The 20,208-nt window shown below is 39.8% G+C and overlaps 1 protein-coding gene across 2 annotated transcripts in view; it reads right to left on the bottom strand.

Moving 5' to 3' along the window:
* Window positions 1-20,208, bottom strand: part of vwde (von Willebrand factor D and EGF domains) — a 26,987-nt gene extending 6,779 nt beyond the window's left edge. For both annotated transcript variants that reach the window (XR_014801662.1, XM_084944204.1), the window contains exons 1-18: window positions 19,931-20,208; window positions 18,324-18,514; window positions 16,244-16,475; window positions 15,665-15,739; window positions 14,852-15,081; window positions 14,152-14,241; window positions 12,859-13,006; window positions 11,808-12,022; window positions 11,643-11,716; window positions 11,225-11,498; window positions 10,910-11,106; window positions 9,648-10,453; window positions 9,246-9,382; window positions 7,674-7,838; window positions 6,258-6,362; window positions 3,539-3,653; window positions 1,893-2,149; window positions 485-704 (exon numbers count right to left, since the gene is read on the bottom strand). Coding sequence is in view for 1 of the 2 variants with exons in the window: in XM_084944204.1 (XP_084800330.1) it covers window positions 485-704; window positions 1,893-2,149; window positions 3,539-3,653; window positions 6,258-6,362; window positions 7,674-7,838; window positions 9,246-9,382; window positions 9,648-10,453; window positions 10,910-11,106; window positions 11,225-11,498; window positions 11,643-11,716; window positions 11,808-12,022; window positions 12,859-13,006; window positions 14,152-14,241; window positions 14,852-15,081; window positions 15,665-15,739; window positions 16,244-16,475; window positions 18,324-18,514; window positions 19,931-20,006 (3,607 nt within the window). In the remaining variant the exon portion in view is untranslated. The remainder of the gene's footprint in view (window positions 1-484; window positions 705-1,892; window positions 2,150-3,538; window positions 3,654-6,257; window positions 6,363-7,673; window positions 7,839-9,245; window positions 9,383-9,647; window positions 10,454-10,909; window positions 11,107-11,224; window positions 11,499-11,642; window positions 11,717-11,807; window positions 12,023-12,858; window positions 13,007-14,151; window positions 14,242-14,851; window positions 15,082-15,664; window positions 15,740-16,243; window positions 16,476-18,323; window positions 18,515-19,930) is intronic.

Below are 20,208 nucleotides of genomic sequence, written 5' to 3'. Positions count from 1 at the left end.
ATATTTTCCACTGTTTATATGTGTAAACAGCTTACATGTCGGCCTCCATCTCGAACACAGTAAGCTCAGGATGTGACTAAACCTGAGCTCCAGTGACTAATTTAAAGCATTTATTTGAATGTAATAAGTCACTCAAGTATAAACACAAAGTCAAAGCTGTAACCAAAATATGCTTCTGTCTTTAAAGGAGGTTCTCAAAGGAAAGTCAGCACAAAACTCAAGTATCTGCATTCAGTTTATAGTATTTCCGAGGGCAGATAAAGTTTTATTGTGGGCGCTCAGAACTGTAAACCATCTATTTAGTTACACAGTTATACCCAAAGGAGTGTCTCGCAGTCATGTTACAACATTTCTCAGTACTGGACTGAATGAGTGGAATGCAATATAAAGGCGTCATAATTATGCAGGAATTACAGTAAAGTTAGTTCAGGTAAAATAATATTCAAAAGATTAATCCTCCGTGTAGTTAAAGGAAACAGCTGACCTGTCATTCCAGGTGGGCATACACAGGAGAAGGAGTTGAGCCCATCTATACAGAGACCCAGTCTGCAGGGATTTGGTTTACAGTTGTCTATGTCCACCTCACACCTCCTCCCTGTAAATCCATCAGGACACACACACACATATTCCCCACTGCCGGCAGGGAGGTTGACGCTGGCGACACATGAAGCAGCGTTCAGGCATTCACAGGAGCGCACAAACACCTAGAGAGGAAAAGGAAAGGGTTTCCTGTCATTTAGACATCTGAACTTAAGTCACACAGGTTTATGATCTTAGACACACTGAACAAGACACATGAATGTAGTTACAGAAATCAGAAAACAAAAACTCAGAGTGTACAGGGACACTCAGGGTCCAGTCAGTGTAATCAAAACGTGTAGCAAAAGTTAACTAACAAATAACTTTGCATGATTAACAGTTATATGCACAAAGCCGTGTGTATATTTTTTCTACTCCAGCACACTATTGAAGGCTTGTCCTATTTGTGGACCACCTGCTTTTCAAGGATGCTTGAAAAGATGCTTTATTAGATTAGGAGGCTTAACCTTCCTGACCATGGATCCCAAATGTTTATTTGATGATTCCTGAACCACTTAGTTAACGCTATTGGCTGTGACTGTAGTACAGAACACATGGCTTGACACATGAGGGGTATTTTACTCGTATGCTGCTAAGAGCAATGATACAACGTGTCCCGAGAATGGAAAACGCTCTATCCAAAGATTATAGCTTTAGAGCATTTTCATGATATTGATAAAACAAAACCACAGTGATATATTTCTGCATCTGTGAGCAGTTATTCTGTGTACGCTGAATTGTGCAACATCATATTAAAAAAGGAAAAAAATGATTTAGTCTGACAACTTTGTGCAGTTTTTTGGTGGAAACACTTGCTCAGTGTGTACTGCAGTGACACCTTACAGAGAAACCTCAGGCCCCAAACTACATACTGTATACCAGTATCTCCCTCTAGTGGAAGAAGGCAGCAATAACGCCACAATAACTTCCAAAATTTTAACATCTTATAGCAGAAAAAACACAGGCGATAAAGACTAAATGTTGCTTGTACTTGCTTACTGTCATGGCTTAATGGCACGTCTTCTGTAAAAAAGCAAGTGAAAAACCAAATGCAAGATGATATGATCAACACCACAACTTTGTGTTATTTGAAACTGGACTACAGATCAGAATGTTTCTGTTTGAAATTCAAAAAGGACGAATTTAAGCATTGGCATCAAATCTACGCTCAGTTATAGAGCTAAACCAACTTTAAATGAAATTTAACTGAATATTTAATTTAAATTATTAAATGAATTATTCTTTTGCATGACGTGCATGTAGATCTGTACTCACCAGCAACACTACATTTACATTAATGAGCCGAGTCTTACCTCTACAGAAGCTCTGGTCTCAGCGTTACAGTCGTCGGTCACAGTGAATTGGAAAGTGTGTCTGTTGGTGGGTTCAGCTGTGGCCTTCCACATCAGCAGACCAGCTGGAGACAGAGATGCCCCTTCAGGGCCTGATAGCAGGGTGAAAAGAACCGTGGAGCCCTCGGGGTCTCGAGCATTTAGCTGGTAAATGAAATTCTCCCCCTGAAAGGACTGCAGAGGCAAAGTCAGCAACTGGAGCAGCGGAGGTTCATTGTCTGAGGGAAAATAGAAAAGAAGGGAGTCGAAATAAGGTACTAAATAAACCTACGTGTGACTGGCTCAGAGTGGGTGAAAGGTGGGTGTGAAAAGGTGGTGTGTAGCAGGAAGGATAAAAAACTGTGCAGATAAAATTCATAAAATTCACAACTAATTTGGAAAAACACTTTGGTTTGATGATGCCAGACCAATAGATACGTCATATTACACCATTTCTGCGTGCCAGAGTTTAGACGTTTTTATGGGAAAACATTTTGGGAAATATATATTTTTCCATATAATATAAACATTAAAATGTTTTATGTTTATATTATGTTGTGATAACAGGCCCACCTCATCACTGCTGCTGGATTTGGAAACTGTGGATTTTTGATAACAGCTCTAATCAGAAGCTATGACCCTCCATTCAACATGAGGACACTTTTAAATAGAAGTTGATGTTTATTTTTTGTGCAAATTTGAGGTCCACGGTGGAATCACAGTGAACACGGAAGCTTTCTGTACATGACCCCGAAGGTTACCTTGAATGGAAAATTGGCCAAATTCAAAGCAGATTAGAACTTTTTGATCAAACCTTTTTGTAACCATTACAAGATCTCCAGTTTTATCACAAGAGGAGACACAAGTCCAGGAAGGGCATCTGGGGTAAAAACCCAGCAAATCAAACATGCCTGTGAAAAAGAAAGTAGCCAGAAGTAGCCTTTATAAAGAGGGCATTTTGTGCACCATTTACACCATTTATCTGCATGAGTGGGCAGTTTTAGCTTATGTCAGACCAAATTTTCATTCAGACAAATCTCTCAAAGTCTCTCTGTGTTTGGGCACAAAGAGATTTAGATTTAGACATAAAGTTAAAATTCATATATAATGATGAACTAGTTACCGTTGATAGAACATATTAACTATTTAAAAAAATCTTTTAAAAAAAGATTTTAAAAAAATCTGTTTTATGTTCTTGTTTCATTGTGTTAACAGATAAATGATTGATGAATTGGTGGAATCAGCATAATGAATAATCAACACATTGACTCCTGTTTGGTTATTTTGTCAGTTTGTTTGTGTGGAGCTGAGCTGCTCAGCTGCGTCTGACCTACTTTAAGCTGAAGAAGTGAAGTTGGTCTCAAAGCGTAACAGTGAGGTAAGCTGTCCTTGTATCAGTGCTGCGGGACAGAAGCAACTTCAGTGGATCCAATCTGCTGATGAAGGATCAAAACTGCCCCGAGTGACTACCAGCTACAAAACTCAGTGATGAGTATCCAACCTCAGCTCTTATGAGGAGTTTCAGTCTAACACTGTGTTACTGTACCTCACCATCAGAGTAGACACTGATAATTTTTAAAATGTGAACAAATTGAAAAAAAAAAAAAGTAAGAAAGAAAAGCAGATACTCTCTGCAATGGACCAGGTGTGTTTGGATGAGTCCGGACGGCATGCGAGGCAAGGGCTGCTGGGAAGGGACTCCCCCTCATTGTAACACAGCCCATCAATGTTACAGGTTTTCTCCTGGAAAGCAACAAACATATATTATTTACATTAAAAATGCCTTTCATAACACACAACATGTTGTTTAGAAGACCCTTATCCAAAACTACTGGTAGTGGGGAATGTGTGTGCATATCCAAAACACCCGTGGTGTCAGATTTAGATTCAGAGTTTTTGTTTTTGTTTAGTGTACTGTGTTTCTGACATTATCCATCTCTGCTTCCTGTCTTATTTGCAATTGTTTGTCAAGCCCTAATTGTGTCTGCCCAAGCCTGTGACAAGAGTAACTTTACATAGTCGCACAAAAGACTGAAGGTCTCTTAATTAAAAGCCTTTTGGTAAATGAAACAGTGGCTTCTAATCAGCATTTTTGGTGTTTTACAACACTATCAGATCATGAACAGCATGTATTTGATGATGTACCCACTGGAAAACACATCTACTCCATGTCAGTTAAAATTAAGCTTTTACAACATTTCCAAAAACACACCGACTTGTCTTCATTCTCTTCTTCATTATTATTAGAATTTCTAAAAATGAAATAATAGATAATTAATGAATTAATGACAAAACAGCCTGAACAACAAAGGAAAGCTTAAGGGACTAAAACAAAATGCAGGATCAGACAAACAACAAACACCAAATTAAAACAGAAATAAAAGGATGGGAAATGAAAAATTAAAAAACAAGGTCAAATGAGAGAGAACACGTAGGCTGGTAACAGTAGACAGGACTATATATACACATCAATGATTGAGCACAGGTAAAAACAACTGATACAGGTGAACATAATGAGGTGGAGCAGAAATCACAAAACAGGAAAATCAAGTGAAGGAGAGAGAGACACACAAAGGGCTTTTCCTATCTTCTGTCTTATTGCCTGTGACCTGGACAGCAACCCATGATGACTCAATTCTGACAATTCTGAAGGATAGAGAAAGCTGCCAAAGGATCTATAACTGTGTACCCACCTTAAAATGATTTTTACCTTTGCTAAACCATGGCAGGAGAAGGACTCGTCTTTGATATCGATTTGTTGTTTCATTTAAAGATGACCAAACTTTCTGTCCTTCATTGTCTGTGTTACTGTGTTAAAAAAGGTATTGTCTGGACTGCAAGTCTGCTTTTCTAAATGGTATTTTTCCAAATGTCTAATTAGAGATATTTTATTGGCTGAAGTTTCAAATTTGTGTTTTATTAGTGTATTGTAGTTGTATAAGTAATATCAAAGCACAGCAGCAGTTAAATTTCCTCTCCGGGGCTTGGATGCTTGATTTCAGCATCTTTCTGCTTCACACCCACATTCACATAAGGCTGAAAGTTTGAATGTAATAGTTGTTGGCAGGAGCGGCTGCAGGCATAAGCAAATGTTTGGGAGCCCCGGGGTACTACAGAGTGCACAACAGCCACAGGAAATAAATGAATAGATGAGAAATCTGCAGTTATAGGTGCAGATTGCAGAAGAAAATCCTCCCTACATGTTACCAGCTGGTGGGTTTTTCCTTTTTTGCACATGTTTAGAGCACCTGTTCGTTGGCTTGTTGGAGAGAAGGATCACAGATTCTAATATATAGAAAAAATGTTTTTTGGATTTCTGCACATTTTAAAATAGATATGAAATTACACTAGTGAAGTTTTTTTGAGATGTTTATCATGTAGATAGAAAAATTGCTTCAAAGACATTTAAAATAACTAAAAATTATGTAAATAACTGTAAAATTATGTGAGCAACTAACTAATATTGAAAAAAAGGCTTTGGTTTTAGCAATACAAAACCCATGTGTACAAAAGATCTGCCTCTAAGAACACGTGATAATTAAGTTTTCTTAAATCTCTATTAACAGATTTCCTCACATGCATGTGCAGAATCTGAGGTCTGTTGGCCAATCACGCGTACACTAACTTTGTGTCCATGCAGGTAAACAGCCTGTGCTAAGAGCAACGCAGGGACTGCATTTGATGAAATACAACTGCAAAGCTATTGCCTATCAAGTGATGAAATGTTACCTTTTAAATTAAAAAATTATTGCATTTGTAAACAATGGCTGCTGCACAGAGCAGGAAGTCTTCAATCTGTGATGTGCTATCTTAAAGCTGATATTGATTCTGGCAACACAGAAGCCCTAAAAGTTGGCTGTTGCCGCTAAAGGTTTCCGTCAGCAGACTAGCTGATGTGTTTCCTGGCTGTTTTTGTTTAGTGCTAAATTATTGAGCCTATAAAGTGTTTTTAAGCAAAATGAGTAGTGTTCAGTTTAAAAATAAGAAAGAAAAATGGGGGGGAAGCTGAAAATTTAGTAGAGCAGTTTTAATTGTTCATGTTAATACCTTTAGATACTTGCAGTGGTTTAATTAATGCTTATTCTAAAAGCGGCTGCTTAATAGTTTATTTTATGTACACATCATAAAAGCCGCAAGCATGTGCACGTCATCTATAGTCCACAATTTCTTGCATACCAGGCAGACTCTGTAGTCCATGCTACACCTGGATCTGTTCTTGAGCTTTGCTAGAAAGAATTAGTTCAATTAGAAGTTTCACAGTTAACATATAAAGTAGCCTAAGAGCAAAACATTTCACTCCTTGTCCAACTATGAAGTAAATTATAAAAATAATTTGAGATATCTCACCCTCAGGGTACAGACGACTTCAGTCCTGAGGCTGCACATCTGGCAGGCTCCATCGTAAAGAGTTAGTATCTTTGCATTGCTGTAGCTGTAACCGTCATTGGAAACCTGTCATCAACAGAAGCTTGATTACTGAGAATCACTGGGAAAAGGCGTTAAACAAGCCGAAAAGGGTAAACGGTCATCACAAACACTGGGTTATTTACTCAAAAGGCCATTTTCCTCTGAATTTTCCCATAGTTCTCACCATGGGAAAACCACTGCTCTGGGAATTCTATCAGGGGATAAAGCTGGCCTCTCCTGAGTTTGGTACTTCTGAGTGATCCTAAAAATCTCATGTTTGGACTTGACAGTGTTTGTTTAAACTCAGAGAAGACAATCCCAACATGTGCCAGTTTAAAAACCTAGCAGAAGCCAGACGAAGAAGAGCGGACCAAACAGAAACAGATTTAAGAAAAAAAACAGAGAGCAAGCAAGACAAACAGAGTGAGTCTGTGGTGATGGTCAAGCTAGAAAATGTATAAAAAGAGGACGATGTCTCAGCGAAAACACAAAGTGGTGAATCTAAGAAATAAAGACACTAAAAAAAATGTTGTTTCCGATCAAAGCCATTACATTTGAAAGCACTAACAAATGCACCCGTACATTCCTGCAGGTATGCACTGCATTGTCAGGATTTTGCAGCCAAAAGAACTAGCTTTCACCGTGTCTCCTACGAGTACTGTGAGTGTGAGAATGTGTGTGTGGGTGTGTATTTGTCTTTGCACCGGTCACCCTGACACAAAGAACAGAAAAGTGAGTACAAACAGATGAGTCAGTGGACTAATTGGTCTAATCTTAGTAGATCTTCACTGCAGTGGAAATGCAGACAAACAGTGGTCTGAACGATATGATGAGCTCCCTGGAAAAAAAGGCTTTTGGTAGTCTGAATGGAAAAATAAATATTTCCAGTGTAGACTAAGAATAACGTCTTCTGTCATCTCACTGCTGTGTAAATGCTAAAGTACTCTGTAATACATTTTCACTAAACGTAACTGTGGAAACATATTTGTCAGTTGTGTAACTCAACTATTTTTTTATATTCCACTGAGTTCATTTTCCTTTCTAAGCCAAACAGAAATTGGAGAAAAACCTCCAGCTGCACTCAGTGCACGCTTTCTATTACTGCATCCATGCAATTTAAACATCCTACTGCAAATTTGCTGCTGATGCGTTGTTAGATTGTTACATATGTCAGAAAATAAGTGTATAGTTTCATATTTATCATTAGTTTTGAGAAGCGGACAGGAGCATGAAAGAAAATGACAAACAAATGCTGTAAGAGAGGCAGAAGATGAGTTTGAAATGGGTAGGCAGGACCTAATGAAATGTATAATTTCACAGTGTGCTCTTCATAAAATGCCTGGAAAAATGACTTACTTTAATTTGCCAGCGGGCCAGTGGTCTGTTTGTCACCGTTTCCAAGTCCACACCTGCAGAAACCCAGCTGTCCTCCAGGGGGAGCTGGCACTCCAAAGCTGTGTCATTCAGAAAGGTGGCCAACACAAACAGAGGCTCGTCCAGAACCCACTCCCCATCCACAAACTAAATATGAGACAAATAGGGGAAGAAGAACTAAGGTAGAACATGGTAGGATGTGTAAGGTAGTATGGTAATGTAGAAAAAAAAACAGATGTATGGATAAAAAGATGAAAACAACATTAACTTGGTATAAATATATATAAAAAAATCTACTGATAGAGGTCAGCCGAATTCTGCAACATCTGGCTGTAATTCGCATTCTTACAGTCATCAAAATGTGCAGCTTTGCCACTTTTTGTTGATCCGGCAATATTCACCAGCACATTTAAAGACAAATATCAGATCTTTTAAACATATGGTAAGATGCCAAAAGGTGATGGAATATTGGACTTGCACTACATATGTGGATGTGTTAACAAGCAACTGTTCCAGTGCCATTGTTGTGTTTACAGCTTGATACATCTTATTACTGTATGTAAAATTTAATTGATTACATCCATGCACACTATGGTTAGCTTGTTAATGTCAGTTTAATACAAAGGACATGAATGTGTCTCATTTCCTGATTAGACTCAGGGAAACAAACTGGATCTTGGGACTTCATGTCATTAATTAAGTTAAAGATCTCTGTGATTAGTCTTTGGTCAAAGGGAAACCTAATCACTCAGTTACAGGTTGGTGGGATTTATGAGAGCATGACAAATGAATGAAAGTTCTGAACAACAGTGAGGAGGATTAATTCAATCACGGAGGGAAATGTAGAACCATTTCTAGTGTGGAACAAACCACAACTAACCAACAGTAAGAGCCATCAACAAAAGGAAAGAAGAAGAAAAATAATATCAGAAAGCAATGCTAAAGCTACCAATCTCATGGTTTCAATGGACTTTGGAAGTTAGTGGCCCTCTGCTAATGTTAAGCAATCTAAAGAGGCTGTTTGGAATGAGGCACTCTCTCTGAAAGAAGAACCAGAAGCAACAAGAGTTTTTACTGCTTGCATTTGTGATTGACTTCTTGTAATCTCTAGCTCTCTTCCACAGCTTGTCTTTTGTCCTGTCTTCCCTTTGTCACCCCAACCGGTCGCAGCAGATGGCCGCCCTTCCCTGAGCCTGAGTTCTGCCGGAGGTTTCTTCCTGTTAAAAGGGAGTTTTCCCTTCCCACTGTTGCCAGTGTGCTTGCTCATCGGGGGTCATATGATTGTTTTTCTCTGTATGTATTATTGTAGGGTCTACCTTACAATATAAAGCGCATTGAGGTGACTGTTGTTGTGATTTGGCGCTGGATAAATTAAATTAAATTGAATTGAACTGAACTTATTTTGTCATTTTGCCAGTGAAAACTGAACAGTCTGCAAATCTGAGCAGAAGAGACAGAGAAAAAGTATATTGTGGTATTTTGTAAGGTGGTACTACAGAAAAAAAGATGTACATCAACTAAGGAATAAAAGGAAAAGAGAAGCAGGAAAATTACCTTTTCTTTAACAAACTCACACTTGAGCTCGTAGGAGTCCTTGAAGCCTTGACCATGGATGTTGACGGTGGTGCAGTTTCCCTGACGGACATCGCATAGACCATCCTTCTGCAGCGTAGTGATCTCTGGGATCTGGTCTTCACAACATTAACAAAAAGTGCAGATGAACATGAAATGTTACCCTTGGGAGTTCAGTCCAAATCATAAACCACATGTCTGACGATCATAAGTCTGTCATCATGGACATCCAATGGAAGATAAATGTATGTAACTAATAACTATATTACAACTACGCTATAAACATAGGGATACCTTACAATATCGTGTTGTGGGAGTACAGCATTATCACAATACTAAGATCTGTCTACTATATGTAAGTGTCGTCATGTGGATATATGTTACCAGAAAGCGCACTGCAGTCATAGGAGCTAAATCCTGGGAAGCAGACACAACCCCAGTTTGAGCACTGGCCGTTTCCGTTGCAAAGATTTGGACACTTCAGGATGGCCACAGCATCCTGGTACTTCTCTTCTCCCTCCCCCTCCTCCAGCAGCCTCCTCTCACACTCGTTCTCTAGCAGCGGTATAGTCGCATTCAACCACGACTGCCTGTCCTTTAGCTGTAGGTCAGTAACACACATGGTCACGGCATGGTTAACTATTAATTCTTTCAGCAGGTTCCTGCAACCCATCACTATGCTCGAGTTTGCCACAGTCTGCCGGCACTGGGCCTGGGCCTGCTGCTCGGTGAGGCCAGAGGGTGTGGGCCACGTTAGGGGAGATTCTGGCTGAACTGCAGGTTCGTGGTCTTCTGGGAAAAAGTAGGTAAAGCCTTCCAGATCAGACTGGCTGAGACTTTGATGTGGGGAGTTAGAAATGAAACGTTGGGCACTGCGCCTGCCTCTGGGTTGTTGATAGGCTGAGGTTGAAACTCTTGAGGCTCTCGAGGGAAGTGGCTCTCTTTCATTTTCACTGAGTAGTTCCACAGAGGTGATGTACTCGGCTGTGACGTCCAGAGTTGGGATGACACTGGGGAAACGCATGTTGCCATGATTAGAGCAGCTGGGGTCGGATGAGCTAGTTGGCTGAGACGGGGCTCTGGGAGATGAGAAGCGGGGCATCTTTTCCTGGCAGGTACAGTGCCTGCGGGAGTTCAGTGTACTAATATGGAATGGCACAGTGTCAAACAGGCTATTGCCTGGGGGTAACCTGAGAGAGAAGGAAACAATGTCAGTAAAGAGGTAACAAATGTTACTAACTGTTTTTCTGCATGGTCGCAATAAATTGTTCATAGTGGCAATATCAGTATTGTGGTCCCTGCTGGCTGCAGCTTTCAAGTTTATTTAAGCCTTTGGGATGTGAAGTCCAAGTGAAATAATCCAAACATACATTCTCTAACCTAAACCCATACTACTAAATACAATCCCACAGTGGGTATCTTTAATAGTTTTGGCAATATTCATGGTCAAACATTGCCTTTCAATGTGTGAAAAATGGGCTGAAAATGAGTGGACAGGCCTATTTAAGAAAAAAAAACTTCTAGGAAAGCATTTGATATATGGAGCTGTATATATAGATTGAGGATTTCTTCTTCCTGCATAGCTAGAGCACTACGTAGCTTATAAGCTGTTATTGCTTACAGCAATTAGAACATGAATGCCTGACCTCCATTCGGAGATAAAAGCATGTAGATCCTCCAGTTTGGCGCCCCCTGCTAAGTGGAAGTCATTGTCCGATTGTCCATCATAGGTCCCACACAGACCCTCAGTGTGCCTCCAGTCGGAAATGGGGGCTCTCAGTGTCAGACTCATTCCCCAGTCAGATACATCAGCACGAACAAATGCTCCAGAAGAAAAGGTCATCTGCAAAAAGTCAAATATTGACAAAAGAAAATATAACTTTAAAACCAAGAAAGGCAAGAAGTTTACCAGGTAGCTTAAATTGTGAAATTATTTAGCTTGTGAACTCATTTTCACTCACAGTGACTTTGCGTCCTTGGTAGGACTCTGTGATCCGAATGCCGCTCTTACTCAAGTCTCTGTTCTTCACAGTCAGTTGAGGCTTGGTTTCACCCATTTCCCCATTGCACATGTCAAAAGCAATAACATTTCCCCCATCCCTCGCCACGAATCCACACACACACGAGGCGGCATGCACAACGCTACCGCACTCCCACTGACGGACGTGGACCTCGAAAGGCCAAAAGCTGCTCTTATACAGGACAAAGGTGCCTATTTGGTAGTTGTCATAGTATCTGTAAGATGCAAAACGAGACAGAAAGCTCATCTTTTATTATGGACAATTTAAAACTTCCATAAGTAATAGAGTTTATTTCACTAGAGTACAGCTCACAGCATAAATACAGAAGTAAGGTTCTTTATTAACTGAATTAAAGTACCTGCCATCAAATGTGATTATGTGAGGATCAGTGAAGGAGTAGCAGTAGGCTGAGGGAACATCTTTAACCGTTATCTGAAATATAGAAATCAATTTCATTCTTTCTTAAAAGAAATTATACATGATGAGGTGAGGGAGTGTGAGTTTAATAGTTTGATGTGTTCACCTGGACAGGTTTTGGTGAGTATCCATTCCAAAGAAAGTTTTGTGTGATGATGGGTTTAACAGTGATCTCAGTTGTCCTGTTGCCATCTTTAACAAAGTCGGTTACAGGACTGAAGTGGATCACAGCCCGGCTACAAATGCCCTCGCGACAGGGACCCTGAGACAGATCCACGACACAGGAAGACAGGGACAGATCTGCACCCAGCAAACCATCCTCTGCAATACAAGGAGTTATTTTCACTTCATTTGAAGGATTAAAGAACACCAAAAAAGTACTGCACAGACATTTCTTTATAGCTAAATAGCAATAACACAGCATTTAAATGGTCCTGCTGTTAGAGACATTTACAAAGATTTATTAACATGTAATCAGCCCCTTCTCCTTTCATTTATTTCTACAGATTTATACAAAAAAAAGTGGTGGAGACTTTCCTATGGGCTGAAATAAATGAAGCATAGTAAATTTGATTAAATATGCCTTAAACCACAATTAAAGCTTCTCCAAACACTGATTTAATTATTCTTATGCACATAGATTGAGGGAGGGAGCAGCCCTTCACTGATTGCAAACAAGAGGCACAACATATTTAGCATCTCTGAACACAAGAACAAACGCTTTACTAGATCACAGCTGTAAAATAGTTTTGTGACATCAACCTGAAATGCATTTGTGAATATGTTTCAGTGGGTAATTTGATATTTTTATAAAAAATATTTATATTTAAATGTTATACAACATCATACAGGTACAATACCTTTTAAGTATAACAAAAAGTAATCAAATTACTATATATATCATATTTTTTTATTTGACCCTAATGTTAGGCTCACTGCACAGCATTGAATTAACATGGCATCATATGCTATATTTAATAATCAAATCCACATATTGGATCATTTAAGAGATTACTGCAAGTTAATAACCTGCTGTTTAAAAATGCATTTTAAGCATAAAATCTGCATTAATGTTCCCTGTAAACTGCCTACAGTACAGCCTGTGCTATTAGAAAGCAACAGTACACACTGTCATTTTTACAGATCAACCAGGTCACCTTCACTTGTTGTGCTGAGCTGCAGGGACAGAGTGCACTGCTCTGCAGAAGCTGAAGACCCTTCTGGACATGGAAGAGGAACCGTGCTCTCAACCACCATCTCATACAATCTGCCATCCTCAGATACACTGCTCGCCTCTGGTCTTAACTGCACAAAACATGATTTTAGAAAGAGAGGGTGGTTAGGTCTTTTATACCGAGTGTTTATCCACAACTCATCTAGAAGAAGACAGTTACGATAAGCTGATATTTAAGTGATCCGAGTCAAAATAACAACCAAAATCTAAATGAAAGCATAATCTTCTCTTTTTTTAATATGTTTTATGTCTGTGTACACGTCTCTTAATTTTTATTTACATGGACATGTGACAAAGTGGATGAGCAGTTGTAATCCTCTCCACTTGTCCCAGAAGTATTGACTTTTTGCACATTATGCACATTATTCTCTCTATATATTTATTTGCTATGATTTGGTATTGTCAAAGTAACATTGCTTACTGACTATCCCGGGTTCGTTTGTGTAAGCATTACATTGCCAGCAAACCAAACATTCAGAAATTAAAGCAAACACTCAGTTACATGTTGCATTGTATTTTATTATGTTGCAGAATTAAGTCATTTGTGCATAATTACATTGTTTCTTTTGTTTTCAGTCTTCATGTAGGTCAGGTGTGGGGAAAGGCCCGCCCAGCATTTCCTGATTTTTAAAGTACTGATGATGTCATGTGTGACATCAGCAGGTTAAACCAAGAGGAGGGGTTTCTTTTACCATAGGAATGCTTCCTTTTGTTTGTTTCAAAATACAAAAGGATTTGCTGAATATTTCTTCTTATATAGGGCCATTTAGTTGTATAAATGTGTTAATCAGAAGAGTGGAGAGCTTTATTTAATTCTCAGTCATTTGTGTTGAGTTTTAGATTCCTCAGCTCAAGCTAGTGGTATTGGCTAGACTAATTGAAAAGAACTTGATAGCCTTATATATAGCCAGTCTCTGCTTGATTCAGAGAAGGGAGGAGAGCTGAGTTGTGTTGCTGTGTTTGACTTTTGTTACTTACGTTAATTTGGGGGAGTTTTGTTAAGTTTCACTGTAAATAAATCGCTCATCTATGGGAACCCAAATGTCTGCTGAGTCTGCTCACCTAACACCTTCCTTGACGCTAGAGTCAGACTACCTTACAGGACAGAAAGCTCAAAACCCATCTAAACCTGTACATGTCTGCAGACTAATGACCAACAAAAAAAATTACTAGAAAGAGAGATCACAAATATAAATGTCAGATAAATATTATTTACCCTGATCCCAGCAAAGAACTCCTGACTTTCCACCGAAATACCCCGGACACTGGGCGAGTCCAAGAAGAAACTGGAGCTGGAGCAGTAAATCTGAGCCAGAGGGAGGGAGATGTACATATATTACTTCCATTTTAGTTTATTTTTAAAGATGAAGTATTTAATATAGTGTGCTATGTTGCAATTTCCAGGCACTCTTTCCTTATTTTAAGCATATTATGTCCTAGTCCTCATACAACAGGCCTTGACAGCACCACACTAAGCAAATGTTATGGTAATAAAGAAAAAATGAATTGAACAAAGGAGAGTAGAGATAGGAAATAAAAGCAGAGAAAAACTCCAGACTGTGTCGAAGGCTTTTGGCCCAGTTAAACACATGAGCAGCTCACAGTAAAATAAAATGACATGTTGACAGGCATCGGTAATTCCTTCAGTCCCTGCTGCCTTAGAAATCCAGGAACCTCGTCTTTGTTTATATAGCAGATCTTATTTGCAGAAGACTGACGAGTGGCAGGTTGCATAAATCCTTAAAAAATAAGAGAAGCCCACCCAGCAAAAACCTGCTGAACAGTTTCTGAAGACATACTTTGTTAGATTTTTGAATCATTTTAAAATTTGGTTTTAAAAAACTCCCTCTAACACAGAGTGGCTAAACAGCAGTCCCACTCCACTCTTTAAAGGACTAGTTCACCCACATGCACACCTTGTCTCCTAATCGCAGGTTGAAGCCGTCGAGCTCGATAAAGGCGAAGGTCTGGATTGTGGTCTCCTGTTTGAGCTCCTCCTTCCGGCCCTCAGGTGAGAGGCGGGACCAGGCCACCACATAACCCAGGGAGCTGTTAGACCTGCTCTCAAAGCTGCACTTCAGGTAGACAGTGTTACCTGTCACCTCTGAGACGATCACTGGCACTGACGGAGTCAGGGGCTGATTAGCTGTTGGGGGAGGAGCAGAAAGACGAGGCAGGTTATTGAAGCCTAATGGGCACTTTTAAGGTCCTCTGAAAAATGTGGAGGTACTTCTATCCACATTTTTATCATCATTCTCTAATTTTAAATATTTTTGAACATACGCCTGGTATTCTATGTGCTCCATTATTTACATGGGATGCCTGTTGGGTGCGAGTTCTTCAAGGCAAGAACAATTACAGACATCCCACAACAGCAAAGAATTAAACAGGAAGATGAATTAATTTAGCAATTATAAATTCTCTTAATTATCAGAAATCTGAGATTTATACTGTTATTTGAAGCACACTAATGAACATTTTCAGTAGTCTGTAATTATTTCTCTCCCTAATTTCAACCTCTACTTCCTAAAGCCTGGCTTGGCATAATTCACAGTCTGAGTCACTACTAGAGACCGGGACCAAAGGACAGCGGGACACGGGCTCAGGTCATTAAGAGGAGAGGTGTGTTCCTGAACATATGACCTCCCTGACCTCCAAAGTGTTTTGGTATTTAATCTAACATGAGGAGACAAGCGAGAGCCATAAAAACACAACAGCGGGGTCCTCACTTTTACACGATCCACCGACGTTCACCTCACCAGGACCGCAGAGCAGCGATGATGTGGGCAAAGTGTCTGACATCCCTGTTAGGGAGACAGGAGATTTATAACAGATAATTATAAAATAGCATGACTTCAAAACAATTATGTTTTTGCGCTTTATATATACATCCTTGCTTCCACATTTCATTTCTTCCCCTTTTCATTTTTCATTATAAATTAGCACGTAATGTAGAAATCAAAGGACAGTGATGCCTATGCCAGCTGACACTGGGCGAGAGACAGTACACCCTGGCCCGTCACATTCACAGCTACAGCAAATTTAGACTGAGAAATTATGTCTGTGGACTGTGGAAAGAGAAAGAGAAGCCACGAAGGCACAAGGAGAACAAACTTCACACAAAAAGCCTCCAGCTATGCAGCATCCAGCATCCGTTCCCTGTTCTTTAAGCATCATATGGCCACTAATACTAAACTGAATTACTGTTATGCTGCTATGATTGAGTCTTTCCTTGATTTTTTTGAGCAGTGTATCGGCATAAGAATCATGCTTTACATTACAGTCATACAGTAATTACTGTTACTTACCCTGTGCACAGTAACCCATGCAACCCTGTGTGGGCTGGAGCAGGTAAACATAGAAATCTCCACAGTTTCGGACAGTGACTGGGATGCGAAACATGCAGCACTCTTTGCTGCTGCTCGAGAAAAACTGCCAGGCAGCGCAGGCTGTCAACTGCCTGACCTCCAGCGGCCCCGGCAGGGACTCACCCTCACCCAGAGACAGCCATACCGGGGCCTGAGTCCCACAGTGGTTTACCTAGATGTTTGGAAACAGAGGGGGCAGGGGGAATCAGTATGTATGGATGTATTATGGTCATTCTTTCACAAAACTAATCCTCCAGAATGGAGGAAAACCAGTAAAAGCTATTTTGGAATAAAGAGAAATAGAGATTTTCTACTAAAAACAACAAATGCCAGAAAGTAAGCACAGTACTGCCACACATGCCCTGAAAACCTGAGTTTGAAACATCCACAGACACCAAAACTGAAATCAATCAATGAGTGAAATGGTTTAAATAACTTTGCAACTGAATAATTTAGAAAATGTCCAAAATAAGATATCTGATAACATTACAGATTATACCTTGGTTCTCCTTAAAGACAAAAGGTTCTTGGCTTTGACACATCTAACTCTTTATTTGCTAACATCATCAAAAAGACATTGCCTTGTTATGTAACACATGTTCACAGCAATCCTCTCTTCCTTCCTCCGCCCACTCCTGTAGTTATCCATCACCCAAGGAGAGCAGCGATGCCCCGGGAAAGCAGGAGGCTGAGAGGGTGACACTTTAGATGGATCCTGCAGGCTCACAGCAGGCCAACCACAACACATGAGACATATTCCAACTCTCCTTTCATTCTCCTTCATAAATATGTGTATACACACAAACACACAACTCGCATGACAGGCAGGCTACCTCAGAGTTTCCCCTCATGAGGACATGGATGGGGTCTCAAGGGCTTTCACATCTTATCAGGTTATATTTGTAATTAAACAAGCATATAATTTATATACATATACATTTAAGTTTATCACATGAATATAAAACAAAGAAATGGAAGCAATTCTATTTTATTTTTTATGACCTTTAATAGAGGTCACAATGAGTGACTGAATTTGTGCAGTATACCTGTGAAATTGTTCTAAAAATTGGTGAAAAATTCCTACATTGGTTAAAAAAATGACTTTCATCTAGAATTCAAGCCTCAAAGTTAGAACAATCAATGTTTTAACAAATTATACAAGCTGATAGAGAAATAGAAAGGTTACGATTCCTAAACTAAGTTCAGTTAATTACTTGCAGTAGATGGATATGGGGACAGTTGGAGTGTTTTTACAGCTTCTCATTGGTATATTTGAAGTTTTTATTGGAAATTTTCAAATGCAGCTAATCATTTTGGACTTTTAGCTGCAGTCTTTTAATAAAGCTGATTTACCTCAGTTCTATGCAATGTGAAAAAAGATTGTGCACTTGAGTTATATGCAGTTTTTATGATTGACCTTACATAATATCTATAAATTTCTAAACAATGACTGTTGCTCATAATGACGATATGTCAAATAATTAGGCCAGTGTACATGCAAGTAATCCCTGGGAGCCTGAAGCTCACCCTTCAAACTGCTCTAAATGCTTAGTTTTATATAGTTTTCCTGACTTGGATCTCTATGATGTCACTAAAAGTGGATATTTCGAGGCAGGTAATAAACATGCATGCACCAAAGCCCAGTGAAGCATAAACAAAGATTATTTTGAACTTTGACTCACACAAAGCTACTTTATTAGAATGCAAGAATAAAAATATGGATTTTGAAATGAGCATATAGGCCTCCTCTAATGTACATTTAACATATCTTATAGTATGGTGACACTATTGGACTATGTGTAACTCGAACAATGTAAGGAGTTAGCTAAATGGTTTGAATAACAAAATCAAATTAATGGAGTTCCATGGGAAGATAGTAGATGAAGGAAATAGACCAGATAAAAAGAATAGAATAGTTCCTCACAGCATCAACATCCTTGGAAGCTCATTTATAAGAAACACAACACTTGTAAACAGATCTCACTCTCTTTGAAAAATCTTTTACAAAAACATCATTTACCTCCACACACTGGGTGGGCATACTCGCTGGCTTGTCAAAAATCTGAAACTGGTACCAGCCCGGTGTGAGGGAGTGGTCACAAATGAAGTCCTGCAGGGATGACTGCTGCAGCCAGCTGGAGCTGAAGGTGGTGCTACGGTAGGGGTTCTGGAGGACCGAGTGGCCTCCTGGCGCACACTCTGGAGGAAGCACTGAAGGCACAGCCAGAGAGACAACATAAGGACTGGATTCTCACCAAGACTGTCAGTAGCAATGTTCAAATACTGTATACGGAAAGCTTTCTGCTGGCCAAATGTTGCATTGTGGACATCAACTCTCCAGCTGGCCTATGTTCAACAGAAACATTTCAAAGTGAATCTGAAAGGTGATAACACACTCACTAAACTCTATGGACATCTCGAGCCAATGTAGGATGAGAAGCCAGTGCATTGCTGTCTCATGAAGTTTAGACCAAATGCCCACAAAACAGAGTTCATCATAAACTGTTATGCATGGTTACAATTATGTATGTGCAAAGTCCACTTTGCAAATGTAGCTAGTTTAAATGACATAGTGTCCAGTTTTGGAGAGATATTTTCCCAAGGTGCACTGGTGGATTGCTGACCTCAACACACACAAGGACAGCTGCAGTAAACATCTGTGAATGCAGAATCTCCAAAACCAATTCATACTTCATAGGTCATACTTTAAGCTGATGAATGGCCTCTCTTTACTTTCAAAGATGGGTACTTCTATAGGCCTGTTCAAAAATCACTGGGGTACATGTCAGCTACCATTAGACTTGAATGTTACTGCAAACACCTAATGGCAATGGTAAATATTTAGCTCTTTCCCAAGCAAAACATTTCAAAAGATAATAAAGACATTTCCTTTTAAATATATATAGTTGTGTCTATAGGTTTTTGGACAATTATTTTTTTTGTAATTTTGACTTCACCACACTGGATTTTAATTCAATCAATTTGTGTAATTATTCATATCACCTTACAATCTAAAGCACCTTTAGGCGACTGCTGTTGTGAGACACAAACAGAGACACCAAGTTGAAATTCAGCATGTACTGAGGGAGGGGGGGGCTGTAACCAAGAAGAGCTAGCTTGTTTTTGGCACCGTAAAGTTTCCTGACCTGAGAGGTCAAAGTGAAAGGTAATATCCTCAAAGAGCCTGCACAGCAGTGACAGGCAGACAAGCTGCTGAAAGCCAGGACGGCAGCTTTCAAAGCAAGCATCCTTTCTAATCAACACCTGGTCACTACAGTCCTCGTCAGCTGAACAGGAACTTAGAGAATCCACATCCTGTTTGCCTATTTGAGGGGAAGCCTGAGAGCAAAACACGTCATGTGGGATATTTGGAGGTTATGTGGCCCTGGATACCTTCATGATAGATGGAAAGGCGTCAGCTTATTTTTGCCACTGCTAAAGAAGTCATGCAGCAACAATAAAGCTAGCTGTCTTTATATTAACCCTCCTGAAAACCTCCTGCATCCCCCTAAACCGAGAATAGCCTTAAAAGTTATTTGTATGTGGCAATATGAAATGACAAAATGACACTTAAATACTTTAAATACTCAAAGACGGTGTCTCTGATTACCTTAGCTGTGAGCTTACCCGTTTGAACGTGCATTGCGTTGGGCAGTGAAAATGCAACACAGAGAAGAAGTTTGGGAAGAGTTTCAGGTCTCATCGTCCCTCAGTGTCCAGCACGCGACTCTGCCACCAAACAGCGCGATTGTTGTGCCAAAAGACCTCTCACTCCCCCCCCACCCCTCTCTCTCTCTATCGGCTTTCAGGCCAAAAACGAACGGACCAGCAGGAAATCCGGAGGTGCTTCAGGCTGAGGGAAGACGAAGAAGCTCACCGGAGATGCTGGACTGCAGCGGCTGACC

This window comes from Perissodus microlepis, chromosome 11 (genome assembly GCF_051167445.1).
Source record: "Perissodus microlepis isolate ML-2025 ecotype Zambia chromosome 11, ASM5116744v1, whole genome shotgun sequence".
Classification (NCBI taxonomy): domain Eukaryota; kingdom Metazoa; phylum Chordata; class Actinopteri; order Cichliformes; family Cichlidae; genus Perissodus; species Perissodus microlepis.
Note: the sequence above shows the minus strand (reverse complement) of the source record. Positions and strands in the feature narration are given on the sequence as shown.